This window comes from Acytostelium subglobosum (genome assembly GCF_000787575.1).
Source record: "Acytostelium subglobosum LB1 DNA, scaffold: scaffold2, whole genome shotgun sequence".
NCBI classification, from domain to species: domain Eukaryota; phylum Evosea; class Eumycetozoa; order Acytosteliales; family Acytosteliaceae; genus Acytostelium; species Acytostelium subglobosum.
Window position 1 is genome coordinate 1447072 of NW_012236530.1, and position 26592 is coordinate 1473663.

Genomic DNA, 26592 nt, shown 5'->3' on the forward strand with positions numbered 1-26592 from the left:
AACACATTACTTCAACCGAACCCTACTATACCCCTACCCTACCATCACCTTTAAGATCGTTGGGTCATCATTGCATTGTATAAATACCACACATAATCAAGTGAGTGTAATTGAGTTAGTGTTAGTGTGTGATGAGTGATTGGTTTGATTTGGTACTCTAAACACTACTTTATCAAGGTGATCATTGCCAATACTGGTAAATGAGGGAAGGGTGATAGTTTCTGTGATTGACAATTCAACTGATTGATTGGTCATGACAACAATTCTCAACACTGAATTCCATTCCCATCCTCAAACCCATTCTAATCCGATGAATACTTTGGGAATTAACAAATCAAATATAATATTAATATTAATTATTTTTTCTCTTACATATTTGGAAATCCAAGGAGATACAATACATAAATATTCAAAGTCTCTTCCTCCTTCCCTCCCTCAATTAATCAATCAAAATAATAATTGTGTTATATATCCGAATGTATTCATACATCAATTCAAGTAATTCCTAATGATCCATGTGACAGACTGACCACAACAAACAAACAAACATAATTGAGAAAGTTGGATAATTTACAATAATGAGTTTCCAGTTTATTCGAGATTACTATGTTGATTGATATGTCCACTCTATGTATAGCATTGTCGACAATAGTAAATATGTCTACTTTTGGAATGAAGGGTAAGGGGTACGTCACACTGTGATTGATTTGAATTCCATCGTTTGGTTAGACAATGTGTCTATATTAAGTCATTACTCAAACATGAAATAAACCATATATATCTCATTTATCTCATCTCATCTCATTCCAGAATGAGTTCAAGTATGAGTGTATGATTATGAGTGATCATTAACCAACACACACTCGACTAATACTAACACTAACACACAACTCACACACTCAATCAATTTCAATCATTCGATCAATCACTCATTGCCCACACACCCTCACACACACAATGACACCCATTGCCACACTCACTACCACTAGTTAAATGTCGATCGAATACCACCACACTGATTGATAGTGATCAAAAATGGTTGATTGCCTACTTCCCTTCCTAATGCTCCATTCCTGCCTAGGGTGTCAACACTACATTGCACTACACTTGACTGACTCCCACCACGTACCTTATACACCAGAGTTTGAGGTAGTAGGTAGACATTGTAGCCGTTGGTCTGCCCCTCCCTCACTCTCAACATCCCTTCATCCCAATAACCAATATACATACACAAGTCAAAAGACACAAATATACATGACTATCTATTTCTCTCTATTTACCATACCAACTTGAGTTGATTGATTGATTGATATTGAGTGCTATTAATTCTTGATAGTTTCAGAGCAGAATCAGACAAGACTATCCGTCACGTCTCACCAGCGACAACAACGACAACCAACCCTATCGTCATCAACAACAACAACATCCACAACCCATCAATCCAATACATCGGTGGTGATTACATACTATCCATCAATCAATCAATCAAATATTCCATTGATTATTAATCATCGATATCTTGTTCTATAAATATAACTATATATATATATATATTATACAATAATAATTATTTATTCAATATAATATCCTAATTCATGGATACATGCTTGGACAGTGTTGCCACAGCCACAGCCACAGTTACCACTATTGCCACAGCAACAAACATGACAACTACCACAGCTACATCCACAACAACAACAACAACAGCAGGAGGCACAAAATTTCCAAAGAATGCTGGAAAGCCCCCTCTTCACAGGTCCCCTTGTATATTGTCTAAAAGCGAGACGTTCATCGATGAACTGGCATCATTATCTTTCTCGAGTGCTGGCGACAAGTCAGAGACAGCCACTCACTCTTCACCCTCACCCAACAACTTCAACAACCAATCAACATCACCTCCTTGCTTATCAACATCGACATCAATCAATGCGTTGAATACATTACTAAAGTTGGTTAGACAACAGTCACCACCAGTGCTGTCGCCTCGCTCACCTTCTCGCCGCTCTTCAAGGTCCAACTCTATATACGACCTGAGGCTGACAGACCTCGAGCAGCTTGGCAGTCAATCATCTCTAGCAAGCTCACGCAATAGCTTCAGAGCACGTAGTGTCAGCGAGGTCGTCTTCAACACTTGGGACTCTGCAGACATTGACAGCTTGCTGAATGACGACCTGTCGCCCGACCCCTCGCTGCCCAGTCCGCCACTCAGTCCTCCAACTTCGTCTACACCGCCACCAACAACTGCACAAGGAGCTAGCAGTGCGCTAAAGGACTCTACATCATCTGCTACGACTACTTCATCATCAATATCAACAACACTCAATGGTGCAGACCAGCCCGCTGGCGTAATACATGAACGAAAGAAGTCTGCGTCGGTAGTGCCATCGAAGGATCTCACGCTAGACGACAACAACCTGGTGGTGGCTGGCACTATCGACCGAATGGTCGCTCTACTCACAGACATCTCATCGTACACTGGCACTCAGTATGTCGAGGACTTCCTCTTCACCTATCACTACTTCATGAAGGACGAGGAGTTGCTTGCGCGCCTCGACTACCGCTTCAACAACCCTCTCAACACGGAGCAGCTCGCTACACTGTCGCCCGAGTATCAACAGCAGATCACTCAACATGTCAAGCTGCGCGTCGTCAATGTGCTCAAGAAGTGGGTCGAGGGACACGGCTACGACTTCCAGAATCCCGACCTTATACTGCCGCTCAGCAAGCTGCTCGACCAGCTCGTTGCCTTCAATCCAAAGTGGGGCAATCACATCAAGCGATCACTATCCAGCAACGTCGTGCGACTGTTCTCTGAGGACAACCGCAAGGAGACTCGACTCAATCTCAAGAACCTGGTCTACATCAACGTGGACATGGAGACGTACGCTGAGCTAATGTCGCGCGGTCTGCCGCTCAAAGTTCGCAAGAAGAACTTTGTCTCGATCAAGAACTCGTTCATTGGTCGCGAGGCAGTCGATTGGATACAGAGCACGCTGGAGTTGGAGACACGTGATCAAGCCGTTCTGATACTTCAACGGATGATGGACCAGGACCTGATCAAGCACTATTCTGAGCGCGGTGCCAGCCGCGTGAGCATGTCTCTTGCCAACGCGGAGAGCCCGCCTGTGCCATCCTCCCCGCTCTCACTGCGGTTCTCGCTGCCGCTGTCCTCTGATCGTCCTGCGGGATCGGTCAAGATCTTCCGTGACCAAGACACCGTATACTACTTCCCAAAGGATTGGGCACCAAGGCTAGAGGCTACCGACTTTCCTCAGCCGATCGTGTCGCGAATCGATGGCAACAGTACATTCTTGGATGTTAGTCCTGTGGAGATTGCTAGACAACTGGTCATAATAGAGTTCAGTCTATTCAAACTGATAACGCCATCCGACCTCTACCATCAATCATGGAACAAGCCCAATGCTGACATTCGATCTCCAAACCTCATGAAGTTCATTGAGAGGTCCAACACTCTTAGCTACTGGGTGGCGACTGTAAGTTACCATCCACCATAATGTTGATTGAATGGCACATGCTAACATCATCCATACGTCCAACAGGAGATAGTGTTGTCCAATGATATGAAACAAAGGACCAAGGTCCTAAAGAGGTTTATAATAATTGCCAGTGTAAGTATCCAGTCCAACATCCACCTTCCATCCTCCAACAATATCCTGACACTCCCTCTTCCAACAACAGATACTTAGGAAGATGAATGCTTGGAATCCTTTGATGGGCATTATGTTGGGATTGAGCCTTGGCAGTGTGCAGAGACTAAAGAGGACGTGGGAGACACTGCCCAAGCATGTGTTGGAGTTCTACGAGGTGTTGTCTAAAGAGACAAGTGCCACACAGAACTATGCCAACTATCGCAAGGCACTCCAAACGCCAACATATCCATCCATACCATACTTTGCCATCTACCTCCGCGACCTCACATTTATCGAAGAGGGCAACAATGACTACCTCTCCAACGGCTTTATCAACTTTACTAAGATGAAGATGATATCCAAGGTGTTGACAGAAATTCATCGCTTCCAATCAGTTCCATACAGGCTCATAAAGATTGAACCTGTCCAGCAAATATTAACGAATCCATCAGTTGTCCTCAAGGACATTGAGGTAAGACATTTGGATGGTGGAATGAATCAGCGCAGCATACTAACGCGCCAACAACAGTTGTACAAAGCATCAAAGATACAAGAGGATACTATTAGGTCAGTCTCAAAGTTGAAGCTCAATCACAACAAGAAATGAGCGCGAGAGATTGAGTTATAGGCATGACATGTAAGCAATGGCTATCGATAGCTTGCTTGACATGACAGATGCTTTGTTGTTGTTTAATGCTCCTTGCTTTCCAACTCGACACTGTGACTGGATGGTCCAGTCTCACTGTCATCGCCAGAGCCAAAGCCCGATGGATAGTCAGAGGCGACGTGCCAGAAGGCGTGATCACTAAAGTACTCCTCCTTCCTCAAGCCGCCAATCTTCCTGACCAGCTTCAAGATGGCGCCTGTGATCAGTCCACCGACAATGCCAACACCGACCACAATAAATGTCATCGCGGCGTTCCTCTTGGCCTGCTCGTCGCCGGCTGGGAACAGAATGTTAAACTCAACGTCACTGTACAGACTTCTGTCATTGATGGCGTGAGCAGCGGCAATCACTGCGGCAATGCTGCCAATGAAGCCTGGCATGCCATGCAGGTTGTTGATACCGCATGTGTCTTGTAGGTTGAATCTCTTGGCTAGGAATGGCGTCAGGTAGACGTAGCCCAGAACTGAGATGGTGCCCACGATGAAGCCCATGCTGATAGCTGATGCTGGGCCGATGTTTAGATGTGCCAGGACTCCCTGTACGACACCGCCTGCCAATGTGCTGTTCTGGACGTGGACCATGTCCAGCTTGTGACCAAAGTGACCGCACAGTCTCGATACGATGAATGTGGCAATGGTGGAGCCAGTGAGCGACAGGAATGTGTTGGCAATGGCCCTCAATTGAGGGTCTCCACGTGGTGCAATCGCTGCGTTGAAGCTTGGCCACTGTTGGATGAGTGGGCGTGAAGGGAAAGGAGGGGAGGGGGAAGGTCAGTCCTGTGCGCGTCATACACCCACTAACAGACGATCAATCAATCAATCACCCTAAACATACCATCATCCAAAGGAATAGTGAACCGGCCATAGCAAAGAGGTCGCCAACGTATGAGGCGGCATTCTCTGGACTGGTCTTTGCCTTCTTGTTGGTGATGAACCAGCATACCGTCAGACCAAAGTAGCAGCCAAATGTGTGGATGGTCATACCTCCGCCAACGTCAAAGGCCTTAATCTTCTCCATTATATACATGTTCAAGAAGTAGAACATTGGCTCCAAGATGCCAACGATGAGCATCTGCAGTGGTGTGACCTTGCCCAACAGTGCACCATATGTGATCATAACAGCTCCAGCGCAGAACAATCCATTCAACAATGTCTCTACGTTGAACTATTTGTGCGTGTTGAGGTAGGTGATGGTTAGTATGGCCGGCCATTCTAATACTCTTGCCAGTGAGTATACATAATACATACATAGAATAATTCATGACGGAATGATTCGTTGTGGAGGATGAACTCTACAAAGCCCATGAGGAGAACGGACCACTGGGCAACCATGGCCGATATGATAAAGGTGTAGCCAAGGGCTGAGTATCCGTAGCGACGCAGGAATACCATGAGGAAGCCGAAACCAAAGAAGATCATAATGTTGACATCGCGGAAGTAGCCATAGGTGTGGTCAATCTCGTCTTGAACCTGGTCAAAGCCTCCACCGTAACGAGCATTGGTGTCGTATCGTACCCAGATGGCGAACAGAACAATCATGAACACCTGGAACAGGAACAAGCCAATGACGAACATCAAGCTCTCAGTCTTCCTAGACTTGAGCGTCAATCTCTTGTCATCTTCGTCTTGTGACATTCTATATCTCTACTCTATATCTATATATATCTATATTTTATGATTGATTGATCGATTGTTTGATTGATTGATGAAGTGGAGTGTCCAGAGACAAGCTGTCAGTACTATGTATAAGGGGAAATTTGGAAATTGACAGCCCTTTAAGGACATTATCAAAGGCGTGTGTGTGATGGGTGAGTGTCAATCAAAGTGATCAGTGGGGTGCCAACACACTCGCACACTCACACTCACAAGCAAAGGTAAGTGTGTGAGCCACTTGGACCTTTGATTGATTGTGACAGGTAATGTCAATCAATCTTCGCCCTTTGCTTTAACAAGATGTCTGTCTACCTACATATATGTGTTATGTGTGATTGATGTAATGTCAATGTTGGGAGAATGAATGAGTTGATTTGAGTTGATCGATGGAAGACTGATTGGGAGAGGGAAGAAGAAGGGTAAGGAAGGTACTTGACAACAACACATCAACAACAACATCATCATTGATTCATGAGCTGATGTATGATGTCTGCAGTGCACTCACTCACAACCGTGGCAGTGAATTGGAACAAGCTGGGACCTAAGGTGCCCGTAGCCAAACAAACGCGTACAAAACCATCATTGATCTTAGCCCTACTCCACATGGAAGAGTTGATCAAAAAATATTAGTGTTGTTAAAATGACAAATGTCAAGATCTTTTCCAACACAGGGCAATGCTCAGATTACATCATGGGCCAGGGCTTCAGTGGGGGCCACATTTTTGATGACCATTGCTTTGCACTTCTGCTGTCAAACACGTTCAATTTGCCAATTGAGGTTGTCCTGGGCACGCGGATATGTGGATGGGGGTGTCAAGTCATCATTTGGGAAACTCTAGCTGTCCCGCCATCTGACACATCTTGTACATGTGTGGCAGGCAGGCAGAAGCCCTTGGCTGGCTGGCTTGCTTGCTGTCAATGTCAGGTCGTGTCAATCAATCAATCAACCATGACATGTCTTCGCTTATGTTAATAGAATGCAAAGAGCGGGGACTACAGTCCATCGAACCTAACCAGGTGAATGTGTATGTTGCCAACATCTCTTGGGTTGTGAGTGGATGATAAAGATTCACAAGGGTTGGTCCAATCTACATCTATAACTCAACAACATCCATTCAACTTTCTTTTCGAGCTTACAACTGCTTACAATCAATCTTACCTCGCTAGACCTGTCATTATATTCACAATGTAAATGTATTATTATCTGTTTGTATATTACAGATAGATAACTAATTAATATTATAACATTGGGTGAGTATGACGAATGGATGTTAGAAGTCCAAACAAATGGTGACAGACTACTTACATTAAATTGAGCCTGGGCGAGTTGGACCGTGGTCTGAAGAGGACATCAACACAATGTTGTGATTTTGATAACGTTTTGGGGACCGATCAAAAACTGGCTCCAAAAATAAATTCAGGTTTTCGACATCATCATCGTCTCAACCTATCAACTCTATCTGCAGCGGTTTAACAGACAATCAGAGATCTATTTTATTTCTGTGTAGCGAGATCCTTGAAATCAACGGGTAATGGCTGGATGTGTCCCCTTACGTCATGGTTCGAACCAAAATAACCTCGAACCAACCCGTCCACCGTGATCCCCTCGGAGCGGCACAGTCCCTGTGATCACCATTTAAATCGCACTTTATCATTCATTCATTGGAGCTCATCCATCATTGTGTACAACTAGTTACAGATAATCAATCAATCAAACAGACAATCAATCAGTCAACCAAACGATCAATCACACACAAACAGATTCCCTACCTTACCCCCAATGATCAACTTCAACATGGTGTCACACACTTTGTTGTTGATTGTATTGCTTGCCTTTGTGGCCACTTCCAGTGTCACTGCTGCACAGACCGATGATCCATGCAAAGGAGTCAATGATATACAGCTCCAAAAACTAAACACAACTTGCGTCTTTCCACTCCTGTTCGGCATCCTGCCCTACAACTATGAGACCATATCCATCTCTCCACAAGTGCCCAACTACTTCACTACGACCAACGTCATATGGCAGGTCTCCAAGACTGGTACCTACAGGGTGACCGTCACCCAGGGACAATGCATCAAGTCCACCACCTTCTACGTTCTCGTTCCATCTCTCACCGTTCAGTCCGCCGCATGCTACCGCGGCGCCACCACTGTGTCCTTCACTGGCTTCGAGGGTAAGAACGGAACTTACACCATCGACAACCTGTCCCCAGTCTCTACCAACTCGTCCTACTCCCAATCAGTTTTCCTCGCGCCTGGCCAACACACGCTCAAGATTACCGGTCTTTTGTTGTCGCCCTACACTTGCTCCTACTTCTTCAATGTGGACAGCCCGAGCGTGTTCCCCACGCTCGAAATCAAGCAGCCAATGTGCTCGTTTGACACAGGCAGCATTAGAGTGAGCAATGCCGATAAGTTCACATCGCTCACTCTGACCAATGGAGCGCAGACTGTGCAGAACACCAGCATAGGCCAGTACGACAACCTGGTGTTGGACACGGGTTTCAACGGCAACTACACACTCGTGCCAACCACGCTCAGTGTGGTGCGATCACAATGAATGTTACGTTGATCGCCCGCCAGCCTCAGCTCTCATTCTCATTCTGGAATGTTGCCGGATGCAACAGGACACACGGCGTGGCCAGCATCACAATGAACGATCCAGCACCATTCTCTGGCATCCCCAACCAGAACATGTTCATGGCCACCAATGTCAATGTGTCCCTTGGCGTCCCCACTGAGATTGGCAACCGCAACTACAACGCACAGTTCTTATCAGGAGGTTGCCGCTTGACCGAGTGGATACCATTGACCAACACTTACTTCCCCGTGTCGTACAGCACAATCCCTGCGTTACCAACATGCTCTGCACCCAACTCCACCCTCAAGGTCGACTTTGGCAACGACATGAGCAAGTTCAAGATGTTCAAGGACGACTCTGTTCAAGTGATTGTGGATGCCAACAACTCGACCAACGTGACCTATGGCAGCAATTACTCAATGCAGTCGGAATGCTTCACCAAGAGCTTGTACGCAGTTTACTCTACTGTCAAGCCAGTCTACTATGTCTACACGACCGACCCAACTTGCGTCGGTATCATCCACATGTACGTTCAGAACTACGACCAGTTCTCGAGCATCAAGATGGTCGACACGTTCAACACATCCAACGTTTTCTACGCCGATGCCAACGGCGAGTTCAACGGACTGTACTACGCGGGCTCGTGGCAGTTGGCCACCGTGGACAAGTGCGGCAAGACCTTTACCCAGCAGGTCCAGATCCTCGAGTCCAGCACCTCGCTCGACACCAATTTCCTCACATTCGAGATCACCAACCTCAATGAGCCAATGACCTGCACATCCATTGGCAACATGTCAATCCTGCCAATTTATAAGGGCTTGCGCGGTAGCAAGGCTACATTCACCAACTTCTCCAACAGTAACTCATACCTCTCTATACCATTCCACTATCCAACGTGCACCAGATACACACCCACAGTGTACTACTCATACGCCGGTGCCTACAACTTCTCCACTTTGACATTGTTGCGCAATGCATCATGTACACAATCGACAGATGGTCTAGTGCGTCTTGACATCATTGGCAACTACACACTGGCATTGGTCACTATCAATGGTGGCTTCTACTCTCCTGCCGCCAACTACTCCCTTGGACCTGGAAAGTACAACTTCCAGCTACAATACACTGGAATGTACTTCTGCTATCAATATCTCACCATCGAAGTGTTTAACAACAATCCAAGTAAGTACATATCCACATAGCTATGGAATCATTCCAGACTCAGCCACTCCCCACCCCTCAATCATACTCACTCAATCAATCAATCAATCACATGATTAGGCTATGAGATCAAGTACACGACATCGCCACAGAGCACTACTGATTGTAGCGTGAAGAGTGGCAAGTTCTATTTGCAAGAGGATGAGTCCAACTTCAACTCGGTGATACTCAATGGTATCAAGTCTGATTCAGGTCAGGGTGTATGGACGACTGGTTCATTCAAGCAGGGCACATTGGTATTCAATCACACAGTCTGTGGCGTGGGTATCATCAATTACATCAACCTAACGACTGTCTGGAATGGCGTCACGATCCAAGTCGACACGGCCACACCCCCAATGTGTGACAGGTTCTCTAGTGGTGGCGATGGTATTGCACCAATCAGTCTCACTGTCTTCGACAATAGTCTGCCTATAACACAACTCTCGAGCGACAACTCCTCGCTCACATTGTCCAACGGCCTCAAGTCGATTGGCAGTGTGGGCAGTGGCCGCCACTGGATCTGGGTCAAGAGCACCTACTGTCTGTGGAACAAGAAGATTGAGGTCAAGGGCGACTACTCCCCCTCGTACGCCGCCACCGTCTCCAAGTACCCCGACCCTGGCATGTCCAACGGTGTGATCAACATCGTCCCGCTCAAGGTGTCCTCCGCCATGATCAACTCGGTCTCCACCACCTCTGGCAACGTCGGACCGGACAAGACAACTGTTGTCGGTTGGAATGAATATAATATCATCAAGCTGACTATCCAGGACTACACTGGTTGCAGGACATTGCTCAGTGTCAACACGACCCCACCCGCGTCCCAGTCACCAAAGCCCTTCTACACAACCACGTCGGCCAAACGCTGCGGACCACCCGCGACCATAGTCACATTTGACGCGTACAGTTTAGCCAACTTTGAGATCAACGTCAACAATGTTGCACCAGATAACACTGGTTCAATCACTTTGTTCAACGACAACTACCGTTACCGCCACCGCCAGCTCACCTCCACTGTCATCTATGAGTCGACCTTGATCCTGAGCGAGCCCATGGTCCTCCCCATCAGCCCCCTAAAGTACACCGTCTCCAACGAGACCTGTACCAACAGCTTTGATGGCAGTGTGACTGTAACCGGCGCAGACTGGGCCAACTACCAATACACATTGCTCACCAAGAGCAATGGATATCTGTCGGCGGCCAACGTTGACCAGTTTGGCGGCACCGTCACCTTTGTCCAGCTGTCGGCCCAGACGTACACCTTGTACGTGTACAGTCGCAACAACACATACTGTCTTCAAACAGTTGATATCTTGGTCGCTCTGTCTGAGCCTAAGATCGACATTCTGACACCAATGATCTGTGACATGGCCAAGGGTGGCAGCATCACGATCAATGTGAGCCCACCAACCGCCATCGGAACTGTGACGTTTGGCGAGCAGACCATGACTGCGCCCCTGCAACAAAATGTCATGACCAACGTGTCGGCTGGCCTCTACGTCGTCACGGCAACACTCACACACGCCAACGGACAATGTCCACGCAAGTACACCAAGTACGTGAGCGTCGTCAAGAAGCCGTACTTCTTGCGCGCCTACGCCCCCGAGTGTGGCGCCGTCATCTTTGACACCAACGCCACGCTCAACGTCGCCACTATCCAACTGTGGACCGACACCGATCAGGTCGTTGTGCCACAATTCGCCAGGGCGTTCACTCAGACCAGTGTGTTTGATCAGTTAGAGACTGGCCGCTACAAGGTCGTCGTGTTGGAGAACTCTGGATGCATGCTCCAGACTGACGTGATCAGTGTGACCAAGTGTGTGGCACCGACCACCTCCACCACCACCGGTTGGACATCATGGCAGACATCAGCAACCACATCAGATTTTACTACTACTACAACAGGCGGTGTTACAACAGGCTCGGCATCAACTTCATCACATGTCACCGGTGGCGTGATCAGCACCACAACTGGACTCAACCATGGAGCTATCTCGTCCCCATTGACTCAACTCCATTTTATGATTGTTACAATCACCATCATTATCCTCTTTGCTTTAAGTTCATAATCGTTCCAAGTAAAAATTCACTTATGTCATCTCCAAGACCACTCTCGACATAGTTATACTCATAGTATGGCGTGACGGGCACGAGTCCAAGGCTATCGTCCATTATGAATAACTCATCAGTTCTACCTTGATAATTGGCCAAATGTTCGTCGACCATCAACCTCATGGCTTGGTCCTCATCGAATAAGTTCGAGGCCTCCTCAATGTGCTTCTCAAAGTCTTCAGGCTCCATGTTAAATTCGATGTTGGTTAAGTTATGTTTGATTTCCGTGCCATCTACCTTGACATGAACATTGACCTTATTATCCATGCTGAACTCGATCAAGACTTGGATACGAGGTTCACCACGTGGCATTGGTGGGATTCCAGACAACTCGATAATGCCCAACGGTATGTTGTCTTTGGCCATTGTTCGCATGCCTGCAAACACCTTGATTGACATCTTGTCTTGATTGTCGAGTACGGTTGTGAACTCTTGGGATCTCTTAGTAGGGACAATGAAGTTCTTCTCAATGATTGAAGTCATTATGCCACCCATTGTCTCGATACCAAATGGCAATGGATTGAAGACCAAGTTTGGAAGTCCACAACTCCATTGTTGATCCTTAGTGAGTACATTTCCCATAACTACAGCGCCAATGGAAGCAGTATCTTCAGGATTAATGCCACGATGTATTTGTGGGCCATTGAGTAGTAAGTCGCTAACCATCTGTCGCAATTTGGGTATATGCAGGGAGCCACCCATCAAGACGAGATCATGAAACTCAGAGATCTTGAGACCACTCTCTTCAATCACTCGCTTTACGGACTCGAGAGTCCTCTTAAAGAGATCGATGTTAAGCTCAACGAACTGATCGCGTGTCACTGTCTCGTTGAGATGATGCCCATCAAAGAAGTCTTGAATGTCTATTGTTGTCTCATTTCTTAACGAGAGCAAATGCTTAGCTTGCTCAGTGGCCAGGGTAAGCTTCTGCATTGCTTGTCGATCGTTCGATGCGTCCAAGTTGGTCTTGTTCAAGAAAGTTGCCAAAAGGTGATCCATAAGACGAAGGTCAAAGTCTTTGCCACCAAGGTGTGTGTCTCCATGTGTAGCCAACACTTCGTAGACGCCATTGTCAGATGTGAGAGCTGAAACTTCAAGAGAGCTGCCGCCAAGGTCAAAGACCAGAAAGTTCTTCTCGAGATTGTACTTTGCCAGATCGTAGGCTTTACAGGCTAGTGTTGAAGAACTAACGACCCTCAAGACGTCTAGACCTGCTATGGCACCAGCTTCCCTGATACCATGACGTTGAAAGTCGTTGGAACCAGTTGGACAATTTAGATAGACATTCTTGACTGGGTGGCCAAGGTATACTTGTGCATTCTCCATTATTCTTTTTAATAACATTGCAGTGATCTCCTCTGGACTGTACATCTTCTCCTCTCCCATTATCGTGACCATAATTAGTGGCTTGTCATCATCCTCAGCCTTTACAATCTTATATAAAGACCACTTGATTGCATCTTGTACTATTGGATCTGAGAACCTTGATTGATTGAGTGAGTTATAGAATGTTTGATTGATTGAATGGGATTGATCCGATCTGAATGTATACATACTTTCTTCCAAGTATACGTTTATGATTGAATATGGTATTGTTTGGATTGAGTATTGCTTGGTTCTTGGCCGCTTCACCAATCAATATATCATTGTCAGTGAATGCGACATATGATGGAGTCATTTTATTATTAAGTTCATTTGGTATCATATAAGCATGACCATCTTCATAATGAGCAACACTTATATGTGTATTACCAATATCAATGCCTAGTACACCATAATTCTTTGGAGACATCTTATCAACATAATCACCATAATAACCATATGGTAACAATGTCATACATGAACGTAATTGTACGGATGATATTAATACTACAATTATTAATAATATTAAATTGTTATTATTAATGTTCATTGTGTATTATTATTATTATTATTATTATTATTATTATTATTATTATTGGTATTTAAAATAATTGGCATGAACATATCTATCTTTTTTAAATACTTATTATTTGTTTGAATTAAGTGAACTTAATAAGCAACTTCAAAGGGTTGATGACGATGCACGTGATGACTCGTCATCAAACATGTGTCAATCATTGTTCAATTATTTACTTTTTTGCCAGGGATCCAAAACTCTTCCTTAATGATCAAACCATCCTTCCATTCTTGAATGGACCAAACAAGCCACTTGGTATTGACACCACCATTCGTGAAGTGCATGTATATCTCATAGGCAGAGTTGTTTCCATCTACTAGAATCTTATTCACTAAATATATATAATTAATTATTAATCTAGAGATAAAAATATAAATATTAATTATATACATACCCTTGACTTCATGGAGAACAGAGTTGTCATAGAACGTTTGTTCAGTCTTTCTATTTTGTTCTTTACCAACACGGTTGGTTGTATCACCGGTATCAATCATCACAACATCCTTGTGATAGTACTTTTCAAATTCCTCCATGTATTTCCCTTCTTTGACTCCATTTAGGATAGCATTTAATCTTTCTCTAATGTTTATTGACATTATTAATAATTATTAATTTTTTTATTTGATTGAATGATTTTTTAGTGATGAACAACAATGATTATAAATCAAGGTTGGTTTTGATGGTTATCCAAAGGATGACCACACTATATTTGTATGATGGGTTACAAATAATGATCTATCAACACACACATGTTGGAGAGATTGCCAACACTAGACTCAACCTTTATTACTAAATTCTTCTTATCTTATTCTCCACTCCCTCATGAATTATTACAAACCTATAACCCCATTACTCTGGTCATCTTGATTCACCTCTAAATATATGGATGGGATCAATCTACATCGCCAATCTCTCAGACATCATTGATTAAAACCCAGTTTAATGTGTGAACAAAGAGTAAGAAGACAACCGAATTTCATAATTAATTATTTCAATTACAACTTACATTTAATAAATATATTTACAATTTGGATAATTATTTATTTTGATTGAATCAAATACATAATAATAAATATCATTATAATTAATTTCTTAAATTAATTAACTAACTTTATTTAAAATGAATATTCTAATTCTATCCTTTTTATTATTTGTTATTTACCTTCTAATGGATTTAATTCGAAAGAATAAGAAACAAACAAAGATTGATCCACCTAGTCCATTTGCCCTACCTTTATTTGGTAATCTACTTCAGATTGGATCACTACCTCATTTAGGTCTGGAGACCATGGCAAAGAAATATGGACATGTCTTTAGATTTTGGATGGGCGATGTCTATGCTGTTGTTGTGTCGGACCCCGAGGTCATTAGGGAGATCATGGTAAAGAAGTTTGATAACTTCTCCAATCGTCCAAAGACACCCTCATTCCAGGTTATGAGTCGAAACTATGTCGATTTGGCTATGAACCATGATGAGCAATGGTATCACATTAGAAAGTTGGTCTCCAACGCCTTCACCAAAACCAAGTTGCGTACAATCAGCAATGTTCTGGATGAACAGGTTGACCATTTAATCCGGAAGATGAATGAATACGAGAAGAATAAACTACCAGTATGTATAATATCAATCAAACGGATCATTCCACTTTCCCATTCACTGACTCACTCAATCAATCAAATGTAGATGTACCCAAAGAAGTATTTGCAGAAGTATACACTAAATATGATATTTAGTATTATGTTCTCTGATGAGATACCATATGAGGAAGAGGAGAATGAGGGTAGGATGGTTCGTTTGTGTAGATCAATGCACATAATTATGCAGCAGGCTGGTTCAGCCAACTTTGGTGATTGTATCAATATCTTGAGACCACTTAGATCACTCTGGTTCAAGCTGTTTGGTTCCGAGATGGACAATGTATTCAAAATAACAGAGGAGATCTATGATGAACACTGGGAAACACTTGATAAGAATAAGTATGTAGATGATAATAATATCAATCAATCAAAAAGATCTTACTAAATCATATCAGCCCAAGAGACCTGTTGGACCACTTGATCATTGACTCGAGGGGATTGAAGGATAAGGAGTCGGTCATTATGATTGGCAATGACTTTATTGTGGCTGGAAGTGAGACAAGTGCTACAACATTAGAGTTGTTCTTGATGTTTATGATCAACAATCAAGAGATACAGGAAAAGATGGCTGGGGAACTAGAAGGGGTTGTTGGTCTGGGCAACCGTGCTACTCTCTCTCATCGGGCCAATTGTCCCTACAGCAATGCTGTGATCAAGGAGGTGATGAGGATCATGCCAGTGACACCACTGGGCATACCTCGAGAGGCAAAGGAATCAATTATCATTGCCGACAAGTATTTCATTCAAAAGGGTGCCACTGTGATCATCAACCAACGTGCATTGCATCACAACACTGCTCACTGGGTCAATCCAGAGAAGTTCATGCCAGAGAGGTTCCTAGTGGAGGACGACAAGCACAATGATTACCTACAACCATTCAGCATGGGTCCTCGCAATTGTGTCGGATCGAACCTTGCCATCGAGGAGTTATTCGTTGCCTGTGCCAACATCATAAACCGATTCAAACTGAACTCTATCGATGGCAAACCTGTGAATGAAGAAGAGTTGTTTGGACTGGCGATAGCTCCACACAAGTTCCAGGTGTGTCTTGAAGCCAGGTCTTAACATGTTGTATAGTATTAATAATAAATGAGAAGCTTTGAGAATGTGTAAGATCATGTCAACATTGTGGTGTTATTGTGTTGTTGGTCAATGATAGTTTGAGATAATTGAGTTGTGTGTGTCTATCGTCAACAATCGTTTTGGGAATGGTCAACTAATCTACCTCATCATCAACAACCCAAATGGAAAAAGAAGGCCAAAGAAGAATCTTGAGACCAAATAGGTCTCGTGAGGACCACACGACCCCATAAACACACTTTGAGGTCCCCTTTAGGCCATCAACAACTAAAAGAAGAGATAGATAATTAATTAAGTTGACACGACATCCACAACACGCACACATACATACTTATAACACCTTATTATCTTCATTCATTCATTCATATATACAACATAAGTTTAATGAACTATTATATAATATCTGTAGTGTTTATAATTATCTCTTTGATCATTTATAATACAGTAAATCAACAACAACATCATAGAACTATGACTAAATTAAAGGTTGGAGATGAGGCACCAGACTTTGAGTCTATTGACAAGGATGGCAACAGTGTAACATTGTCACAGTTTGCTGGTAGGATACTTGTGCTCTACTTCTATCCCAAGGACAACACACCAGGATGCACTGCACAAGCCTGTGAGTTCCGTGACAAGTACGAGGACTTTGTAAAGGAAGGTGCTGCTGTATGTATACATTCATACTCATTCAATCATTCAATCATTCAATCATTCATCATTCAATCATACTCATTCATTCTACTTCATCTTAGGTCATTGGTGTAAGCACAGATAGCTCAGAGTCACATCAGAAGTTCTCAGAGAGATATAAGTTGCCATTCACTTTGATCACTGACAAGAAGAATGAGATCGCCAGCAAGTATGGTGTTGGCAAGGAGTTGTTTGTGTTGCCAGGCAGAACAACATTCATCATCGATCAGCAAGGCAAGATTGCATGCGAGTACTCCTCATTGTTAAGAGCCACCAATCACATCTCTGAAGCATTGAAGTGCATCAAGGCTCTCAAGAAATAAGACTCGAACTTGAACGACATAGTCATTAATTCATTCATTCATTCAATCATCCATCAACATCGTTATAATATATAAACGTTAATGTTATTGTAATCATTTTGGTATTGACAGAGTGAATAGACGAACTGATTGATCAGTGCTACATGTTGCTAACTGCCATTGAGTCTGGCCATTGGACAATGTCTCTGGATTGGCTCGCCACCTGATCCTACGGACATCGGATGTGTGTGATAGACTAGAGGATGATTGAATGGACCGCGTTAGTGATGTGATCGATTGATTGATTGACCGATTGTACAAACATACCTTGTTGCGATTGTGTGTATACATTTCCAGTCGATTGGTACGTTGACATCTGGCTGTTGATCTCCTCGCCAGATGGTGATCTTTCCATCTTCTTCGCCAACGGCCAGGAGATAGCTGTTGTCAGAGTGGGGCTGTCTTGGAGCAAACTCTGTTGCAGTGACACCAGACTCAAATGTTGGCAGTGTGGCGTATGTGCTCCAGCCAGGCTTCTCCTTGGTGCCATTGCTCCATATCTTGACCACCTTGTCTCGCGAGCCAGTGACAAAGAATCGATCGTCGTGCGACCATGAGCAGCCCCAGACGATACGTCCGTGTGACTTGGGCACTGAGGCCACCTTGACAAATGGCTCCTCGCTGTTGTCTTGTCGCTGCCACAGTGTCCACATGCGGTCTCTCGAGACACCAAGCAGGTATCTGTTGTCGTGTGAGAATGCCAGTTGGACCACGGTGAGTGTGTGCCCCTTGAGATTGGCCACCTCCTTCCATGTGGCCACGTCCCATATTCTGACGGTGGCCTGGTCGGCAGAGGATGCGCGACACGTCGACGCCAGGTACTTTCCGTCGTAGCTGCATGCCACTGATATGATCTCATTGCCGTGGCCATACAGCTTCTGGATCTCTGGCCACAGAGATGATTGGAGCAGATGCTCCTCGAATGGGGGCTGATCCAGGACCTCGGGGTTGAAGTAGACTTGTTCCTCAAAGCCGCCCTCGCCCAATGCTTCGTTGTCCTCTGCGGCCATCTGTGCGGCAAACTCTGTCGTTGGGGTGCCATCGTCACCCTGTTGCTGCTCAGCAGAGAAGAATGGCTTGTTTGAAAGGCCCAGTGATGGTTGATTGGCTGCCAATGGTCTCTGCTGTCCATCATTCTCATACTTGATCTTTGTAATGTTTGACAATGTATCAATGAAGTTCTGTGATCCAAGGAATACTCTCAATATCTATGATGGCGAGGGCGAGGGTTAGGGTAAGGGTCAAGGGTTCAAGGGTCCAAGGTCGCGACAATCCAACATACCTTTTCCTCTGCACCAGACACGACTGCATGGTTCTTGGTGTGGATGAATGAGAAACACTCGAGGTCGTAGCCATGGATCTGGGGACGAGCAATCTCGTTCCAGGACTTGAGTGTGGCCACGTTGTTGTTGTCATCTTCGACGTCGCGGAGCCATTCGGCATAGAGCCTGAGTGTCCTGTCCGAGCTGGCTGTGATGAAGTAGTTGAAGTCGGGGCTCCACATCAGATCCTGCACGGCGGCAAAGTGACCGCTTGGTATAATCTGTGGCTCCCACATCTTGAACGACGACGACTGGCGCCAGAGATGGAACGCACCGTTGTAGCCGTGCGACAGGATGTACTCGCCAGTGGGAGAGAACACACCACCGTACAGACCGAGGATGTTGCCACCCAGGTCACCGACACGCACCTCGTCCATCCAGATTCCAGACGTCTTCTCGGGGCGCCACACGATCATTGTCTTGTCCATTGACGCTGAGATGAGACACATGTCCTGATGCATCGCCTTTGTCTCGTTGTCATAAGTCGCGGGCATCCAATTGATTGATTGCACCCAGTCCTCGTGACCCGAGAGCACGGCCTCGAGCTGTATCATAACTCTCGACTGTCCAACATTGAACTTGTGTGCCTTGGTGCTCAGGGCTGTTGAAGCCAGTGCCAACACTACATCAGATGCAGTCTTCTCTATGTTGTCGTCAGTGCTGCTGTCCTGCTTCTGTTCGATCGCCACCTGCTTGGACACCTTCCACAGTCTGATCTTGTTGTCCTGTGAGGACGAGGCGAGGAGTAGCTCGTCCAGCTGTGGGACACTGCAGAATGAGAGACAACGGATCCAGTCCTGATGTCCTTGAAGTGCAACAACCTTTCGGAATGGTGTGTCCATGGCCTTGATGTATGTTGCAGGTTGGCTGCTGCTGCTGCCCTCGCCCTCTGTCGCAGTTGTAGTCGTAGTCGCAGGGTATTGAACGAATATGTGTATCTTTGACTCGACGCCACCAAGTGCGAGTATTGGTATGTTGTCAGTGCCTGGCAAGAAGGCCAGACTGCAACACTCCATCATCTTGGGCTTGAACTCTATTGTCTGTATCACTGTCCACTTGGGTATCTCTGCAGTTGCTGGGGTTGGGAGAGCATCTCTCTTCCATATCTTGACTGTACCATCACCAGATGTCGAACTCATCAACAATGTTCCATCAGGGAATCGAACTACCGAGCATGATGTGACACTATCTGTATGTGACTTGAGTACCTCTGTCTTCTCGTACTACGTTATGATTGATTGAAGTGATTGAGTGAGTGAGTGAGTGTCGTGTACGAACAGACGATCATTGATGATCATGACTTACAAAGCCTGTTGTAGATGATCTTCGCCATGAAATGAGTGAGTGATCGGATGAGGCAGAGATCAGTTCGCATTCAGGCGCGGGTGTGGAGGAGTGGCCGCATGAGCCAGGCACCCAGACAACGTGATTGACACGATCCTTGTGACCGGGCAATGTTGCAATTACTTGTGAACGCTGATATGAATCAGGTCGCATCAATGCTACAAAGTTGTTGGCACCATAAGCAACCAAACCATTTCTACCCCATGCAATACAATCACTAATAGAATTGCATCCAACACTAATATAATCCAATCTAGATGTAGCCATCACTATATGTTATGTTATGTATCTATGATTGAGTGAATGATTGAGTGAATGAATTGAATGAATGAAGTATGAAAGATGGGCTTCGCACTTCACATCGAATCGACTCAAAGTTGAGAAAAACACTCGTTTTGGAATTTATTAGGTTTGAAGTCAAACAAATAATTGAAGCAAGTTAGTGTTTTGTATGATTGATATATGATATATAATATTAGATTTAATAATTTATTTAAACATATAAAAGAAGTACCGAAACTTCTCTATCTATTGATATTATCCAGTATATATTAAAATAAAATTATCAATTATAAGTAGATACCTTAAATCACCATTTTATAATGATGATGATGGAGGTCTGGAGGCGAAATAGTCATTGAACGTCTTGGCTTTGACATGTTCCTCAAGGAACTTCGTCTTGAAGGTGAGGTCAGGGCTCACTTATACCCAACTGGAATCATTCCAATCACCCATACCACACACACACTCCTATGGTTTGGTCAGTCAGTCAAACATAAATGACTTGTCGCATTGATATCAATCCTCACTACAATCAATCAATCAATCAATCAAATGAAGTAATTACAGATCATTCGACTTATCGACACATTCATTTATTAATACTATCGATTTCATTTGTTATTAAATTGATGGATCTATGTTCCATCTTCCATGATGAGTATATAATTAGGTATCAACTTCGCGCTTATCAAGGTGCCCACTCGCACACAAACAGACACACTCTCACACATTGGACCATCATGATGAGCTTTCGTCACCAACGGGTATTTGTGGGTGTACCTGGTGAAATTGGGAACAAATGGAAGGATCGACTTACTACCTCAGTAGTATGATAATGATGAACACTTCTAAACTTATTAATAATTCTACATAGTATGACGATTAATCGAGATCACCTTCCATTCCCCGCGCCACACTAACCCTCCATCCCCATCTCACCACCATGTTATGTGTAACCTGTAGTAGCCCCGCCCACTCTCACGCTGAAGGTCTAAAACCAAAAATAAGTTCAAAGTTTGGACGAAAGGAAAACACGAAGCCATAATGTCGCCATGCAATGCCCGAGTCGTGTTTGTGTGTGAATGTGCCCAACTACCACACCAACTCAAACTTCGATTACCAACGAAAAATCAATCATTCATTCGTATTCACCACCGTGATGTTATCGGGACAACACCTCACACACCCATGCTGGCACGCCACTCACACCCACCACTACCACATTCATCACCATGATACCATGTGATCATGATGACCTAGTCGTTGGCAGACTCGCACTCTGTGTGTTGGACCGCATGCTCTTAGAGTAGGAGTAGAGTGATAGAGTCTCCATCATCATCGTATCATTGACAAACAGAACGCTAAGGAACGCACCGTCGATTGATGGACCTCTAGAGACAGTCAATCAGTCAGTTGATATTTAAAGAACTGGATGGTCTCATCAAAGTTTATTTTAGTATTACATGACTGCTTGTCTACACATCTCTCAAATCGAGTAATAACATTCGCCTTTCATTCATCCTTCAACTTGTCCACCCAACCTCCAACATATTAGTTTACTATTGGACAATCATTCATTCAATCAATCAAATATATACTTAGACCAACTAGTAGTACTACTACTTGTATCACCACATTCATTCACTCATTCACCTACCCTCCAACTACCTAAGGGACACTCACTCACTCAATATATAAATATAATAATATACTTTGTTGTTGTTGTAATTAATTATTTAATATAATATATAGTAATAATAATAGAATGGTGGAATCACTCCAAATCGATGATGGAGACATCCCCATGTCAGATATAGGCTCTACAGCAGGCCCATGGACTACACCCGATGTGCAACCAAGACCTGGAATGTATGTTACCGCTCGTAACTTGACATCTACAGTCGGTTCCGAGAAGAAGAAGAACCAAAAGAATATCCTACAAGACCTTAACTTCTTCCTAAAGGTATGTTAACACTGATTGTGATTGTGATTGGAATCATTCCAGCCCCAGCCCCACCCACACCCCCCCACACACACACTAACACACTCCATTCAATCAAATATATAATATAGCCTGGCTCAATGGTATTGATGCTTGGATCACCAGGATGTGGAAAGACTTCAGTGTTTAAGGCACTCGCTGATCAGACACACGGCGAGAAGTTGAGTGGACAGTTGCTCTTTAATGGCCAGCTGCCACACACAGACACTCACCATCATGATGTGTCATATGTCGTGCAGGAGGACCAGCATATGGCTCCATTCACAGTGCGCGAGACATTCAAGTTCAGTGCCGACATGCAGATGCGCCCCGGCACCACCGAGGACCAGAAGAACGAGCGCGTCGACCAGATCCTCGCCACACTGGGCCTCAAGTCGCAGGCCGACACCGTCGTCGGTAACGAATTCCTGCGCGGTATCTCTGGTGGCCAGAAGAAGCGTGTGACCATCGGTGTTGAGATGGTCAAGGACTCCAAGCTGTACCTCATGGACGAGCCCACGACCGGTCTCGACTCGTCTACCTCGCTCGAGCTGATGCAGTACCTCAAGAAGAAGATTCAGGACGACAACATCTCGTGTTTGATCGCCCTGCTGCAGCCTGGCGTGGAGATCACCAAGTTATTCGACTTCCTCATGATCATGTCTGGTGGCCAGATGGTCTACTTTGGTCCAATGTCCTCGGCCATCGGCTACTTTGAGGGTCTGGGCTTCAAGCTGCCCTCGCATCACAACCCCGCCGAGTTCTTCCAAGAGATCGTCGAGGAGCCCGAGCTCTACTTTGAGGGCGAGGGTGAGGTGCCCCTGCGTGGCACCGACGCCTTTGTCGAGGCCTACAAGAACTCAGAGATCTACCGCCAGGTGATCAACGACCTGGACAACAACGCCGTCGACCCGGTCTTTTACAAGGACAGCGCCGAGCTGCCCCGCTACCCCACCTCGCTGTGGTACCAGATCAACCTGACCTCGCTACGTGCCTTCAAGATGCTGCTGAGCAACCCCGTCGCCGTGCGCGTCCGTATCATCAAGTCAATCGTCATGGGCCTGATCCTGGGCTCGCTCTACTACCAGCTCGGCTCGTCAATGACCGACGGCAACAACCGCTCTGGTCTCATCTTCTTTGCCCTCCTCTTTGTCATCTTTGGTGGCTTTGGTGCCATCACCGTGTTGTTTGAGCAGCGTGACGTATTCTACATACAGAAGGACGGCAAGTACTACCGTACGTTCGCCTTCTTCCTGTCGCTGATCTTCTCCGAGCTGCCCATCTCGTCGCTCGAGACCATCCTGTTCTCCACGCTCATCTACTGGATGTGTGGCCTGCAGCGCAGCGCGGAGAAGTTTATCTACTTCATCCTGATGGTGCTGGCGTCCGACCTGTCGTCGCAGTCCTACTTCAAGATGGTGTCTGCTTTCTCGCCCAACGCCACCATGGCCGCCGTTATCGCCCCAGCCATCCTCGCGCCACTCATCCTGTTCGCCGGCTTCATGATCCCCCACCCATCGATCCCCAACTGGTGGGTGTGGATGTACTGGATCTCACCAATTCACTACTCGTTCGAGGGTCTGATGAGCAACGAGCATCATGGACGCGACTACCACTGCAGTGAGAACGAGCTGGTGCCACCCAAGTTCATCTCAGACCTCTACTACAACGGCACCCAGGTGTGCCCAGTCAACAAAGGTGACGACTTCCTCCACACTCTCGGCTTTGCCCAGGACAACTGGTTCAAGTGGGTCGACCTCGCAATCGTCATGGCCTACTCGATCCTCTTCAGTGCCATGATGTACTTCTTCCTCAAGAACATCCACTACGACTCGCGCGCCGACAATGCCGCCGCCGACAAGAAGAACGCCAAGCGCGCACTCAAGGCTGCCGCCGCCAAGGAGACCAAAATCAAGGTGAAGGAGGTCAAGGAGGCCAAGATCCGCAAGGAGATCCCTATTGGATGCTACATGCAATGGAAGGATCTGGTGTATGAGGTCGACGTCAAGAAGGACGGCAAGCGTCAGCGTCTGAGATTGCTCAACGAGATCAACGGTTACGTCAAGCCTGGTATGCTCCTCGCACTCATGGGCCCATCCGGCGCCGGCAAGTCGACCCTGCTCGACGTGTTGGCCAACCGCAAGACTGGCGGCCACACCAAGGGCGAGATCCTGATCAATGGCGCACCAAGGACCAAGTACTTCACCCGTACCTCGGCGTACGTCGAGCAGCTCGATGTGCTGCCACCAACACAGACCGTGCGCGAGGCCATCCTCTTCTCGGCCAAGACTCGTCTGCCAAGCTCAATGTCACTGGTCGACAAGGAGGCCTTTGTTGAGAACATCCTCGACACACTCAGCTTGCTCAAGATTGGCAACAAGATGATTGGACATGGTGATCAGGGCCTGTCGCTCTCGCAGCGCAAGCGTGTCAACATTGGAATCGAGCTTGCCTCCGACCCACAGCTGCTCTTCCTCGACGAGCCCACCTCTGGTCTCGACTCATCAGCCGCACTCAAGGTGATGAACCTCATCAAGAAGATCGCCATGAGCGGTCGCTCAATCATTTGCACAATCCATCAGCCATCGACATCAATCTTCAAGCAGTTCGACCATCTGCTCCTTCTCAAGAAGGGCGGTGAGACCGTGTTCTTTGGACCAACTGGCGAGCGCAGCAGCGTCGTCCTCGACTACTTTGGCAGCCACGGCCTGATCTGTGACCCAATGAAGAACCCAGCCGACTTCATCCTCGACGTCACTGAGGAGGAGATCCCAGTCGAGATCAACGGCGAGTCGCGCGTCTTCAAGCCCGTCGACTCGTTCAAGGAGTCGACTCTCAACGCCAACCTGCTCGAGGCCATCAACGCTGGTGTGATGCCCGCTGGCACACCCGTCGCTGAGTTCCACGGCAAGTACTCCAGCACCATCGGCACCCAGTTCCACGTCCTCTTCCGTCGCGCATGGCTCGCCCAAGTGCGTCGTGTGGACAACATCCGCACACGTCTCAGTCGCTCGGTCATCCTGGGTCTGATCTTTGGCACACTCTTCCTCCAGATGGAGCTGAACCAAGCTGGCATCTACAACCGTGTATCACTCCTCTTCTTCTCGCTGGTGTTCGCCGGTATGTCTGGAATGAGCTCGATCCCCATCGTCAACCAGGAACGTGGTGTCTTCTACCGCGAGCAGTCGGCTGGCATGTACCGCATCTGGATTTGGCTGCTGACATTCATCATCACCGATCTGCCCTGGATCTTCTTGTCGTCCATTCTCTACACAATCCCCGTCTACTTCATCTCGGGCCTGTACTACGGCGCCGACACCTTCTTCTACCACGCCTTCATCTCGTGCACCACCTACCTCAACTTTGCCCTGGTGGCCATGCTGTTTGCCATGATCCTGCCAACAGACGAGATTGCCCACGCCATGGGTGGTGTGCTGCTGTCGATCACCGCCCTCTTTGCCGGATTCATGATCCCACCAGTGTCGATCCCCAACGGCTGGAAGTGGATGTACCATCTGGACTTTGTCAAGTATCCACTGGAGATCGTGTTGCTCAATGAGTTCAAGCACGACACATTCAACTGTGGCCCAGACAACATTGATGGCGTGCCACTCCCACTGCCAAACGGCACCGTCGTCCACTTCTGCCCAGTCGGTGATGGACTCCAGACCCTGATGCCATACGATCTCAAGGAGGACAACCTCTACAAGAACCTCGCTGTCATCTTTGGTTTCACTGTTTTCTTCGTCCTTTGCTGCTATGCAGCACTCCGCGTCATTAGACATCAAGTTAAATAAACCTCTTGTTATATTATTTATGTTACCCTTGGAAACATTCCAGTCATCCAATCACATTTGGAATCATACCAGTTATTCAATCAATCACATCTAGAAGTGTTCCACTCATTTTTACTCGTATCTCATCGATCAATCACATCTGGAATGGTTCCAAACAATCAATCAATCAATCTTTATTGTTTGTTTGGTATTACCCAACGCCATGCCCCAATGTGTCCATCTTCCAAGTCGAACCTAGTACAATCATTCATTGATTTAGTGAAGCCACAAGTGGCTAGATCAATGC

General features: G+C 45.9%; 10 protein-coding genes across 10 annotated transcripts; 6 read left to right on the forward strand and 4 right to left on the reverse strand.

Annotated features, from left to right (window-relative positions):
- Nucleotides 1-1595: 1595 nt before the first annotated feature.
- Nucleotides 1596-4257, forward strand: SAMD00019534_013540 (hypothetical protein; the record flags this gene model as incomplete). Its single annotated transcript, XM_012903321.1, has 3 exons — nt 1596-3494; nt 3561-3629; nt 3700-4257. 3 exons carry the CDS (start codon nt 1596-1598, stop codon nt 4255-4257), a joined length of 2526 nt encoding a protein of 841 aa, XP_012758775.1.
- An 83-nt stretch (nt 4258-4340) lies between these two features.
- Nucleotides 4341-5951, reverse strand: SAMD00019534_013550 (hypothetical protein; the record flags this gene model as incomplete). The annotated part of the gene is made up of 3 exons (XM_012903322.1): nt 4341-5042; nt 5152-5481; nt 5565-5951. 3 exons carry the CDS (start codon nt 5949-5951, stop codon nt 4341-4343), a joined length of 1419 nt encoding a protein of 472 aa, XP_012758776.1.
- A 1798-nt stretch (nt 5952-7749) lies between these two features.
- On the forward strand, nt 7750-8532 carry SAMD00019534_013560 (hypothetical protein; the record flags this gene model as incomplete). The annotated part of the gene is made up of 2 exons (XM_012903323.1): nt 7750-8146; nt 8216-8532. 2 exons carry the CDS (start codon nt 7750-7752, stop codon nt 8530-8532), a joined length of 714 nt encoding a protein of 237 aa, XP_012758777.1.
- Nucleotides 8533-8624: 92 nt separating this feature from the next.
- SAMD00019534_013570 (hypothetical protein) lies at nt 8625-11825 on the forward strand (the record flags this gene model as incomplete). The annotated part of the gene is made up of 2 exons (XM_012903324.1): nt 8625-9735; nt 9835-11825. 2 exons carry the CDS (start codon nt 8625-8627, stop codon nt 11823-11825), a joined length of 3102 nt encoding a protein of 1033 aa, XP_012758778.1.
- SAMD00019534_013580 (hypothetical protein) lies at nt 11800-13546 on the reverse strand (the record flags this gene model as incomplete). The annotated part of the gene is made up of 2 exons (XM_012903325.1): nt 11800-13351; nt 13425-13546. The coding sequence occupies 2 exons, from the start codon at nt 13544-13546 to the stop codon at nt 11800-11802; spliced, it is 1674 nt and encodes a 557-aa protein (XP_012758779.1).
- Nucleotides 13547-13977: 431 nt separating this feature from the next.
- Nucleotides 13978-14397, reverse strand: SAMD00019534_013590 (hypothetical protein; the record flags this gene model as incomplete). The annotated part of the gene is made up of 2 exons (XM_012903326.1): nt 13978-14138; nt 14202-14397. Coding segments are annotated over 2 exons (357 nt in total), but the record flags the coding sequence as incomplete, so codon positions are not given.
- A 530-nt stretch (nt 14398-14927) lies between these two features.
- On the forward strand, nt 14928-16504 carry SAMD00019534_013600 (hypothetical protein; the record flags this gene model as incomplete). Its single annotated transcript, XM_012903327.1, has 3 exons — nt 14928-15419; nt 15492-15784; nt 15841-16504. Coding segments are annotated over 3 exons (1449 nt in total), but the record flags the coding sequence as incomplete, so codon positions are not given.
- Nucleotides 16505-16909: 405 nt separating this feature from the next.
- SAMD00019534_013610 (hypothetical protein) lies at nt 16910-17538 on the forward strand (the record flags this gene model as incomplete). The annotated part of the gene is made up of 2 exons (XM_012903328.1): nt 16910-17194; nt 17281-17538. Coding segments are annotated over 2 exons (543 nt in total), but the record flags the coding sequence as incomplete, so codon positions are not given.
- Nucleotides 17539-17643: 105 nt separating this feature from the next.
- Nucleotides 17644-20519, reverse strand: SAMD00019534_013620 (hypothetical protein; the record flags this gene model as incomplete). The annotated part of the gene is made up of 5 exons (XM_012903329.1): nt 17644-17776; nt 17848-18788; nt 18863-19657; nt 19700-20125; nt 20226-20519. Coding segments are annotated over 5 exons (2589 nt in total), but the record flags the coding sequence as incomplete, so codon positions are not given.
- Nucleotides 20520-22332: 1813 nt separating this feature from the next.
- On the forward strand, nt 22333-26306 carry SAMD00019534_013630 (hypothetical protein; the record flags this gene model as incomplete). The annotated part of the gene is made up of 2 exons (XM_012903330.1): nt 22333-22491; nt 22602-26306. The coding sequence occupies 2 exons, from the start codon at nt 22333-22335 to the stop codon at nt 26304-26306; spliced, it is 3864 nt and encodes a 1287-aa protein (XP_012758784.1).
- Between the last annotated feature and the right edge of the window lie 286 nt (nt 26307-26592).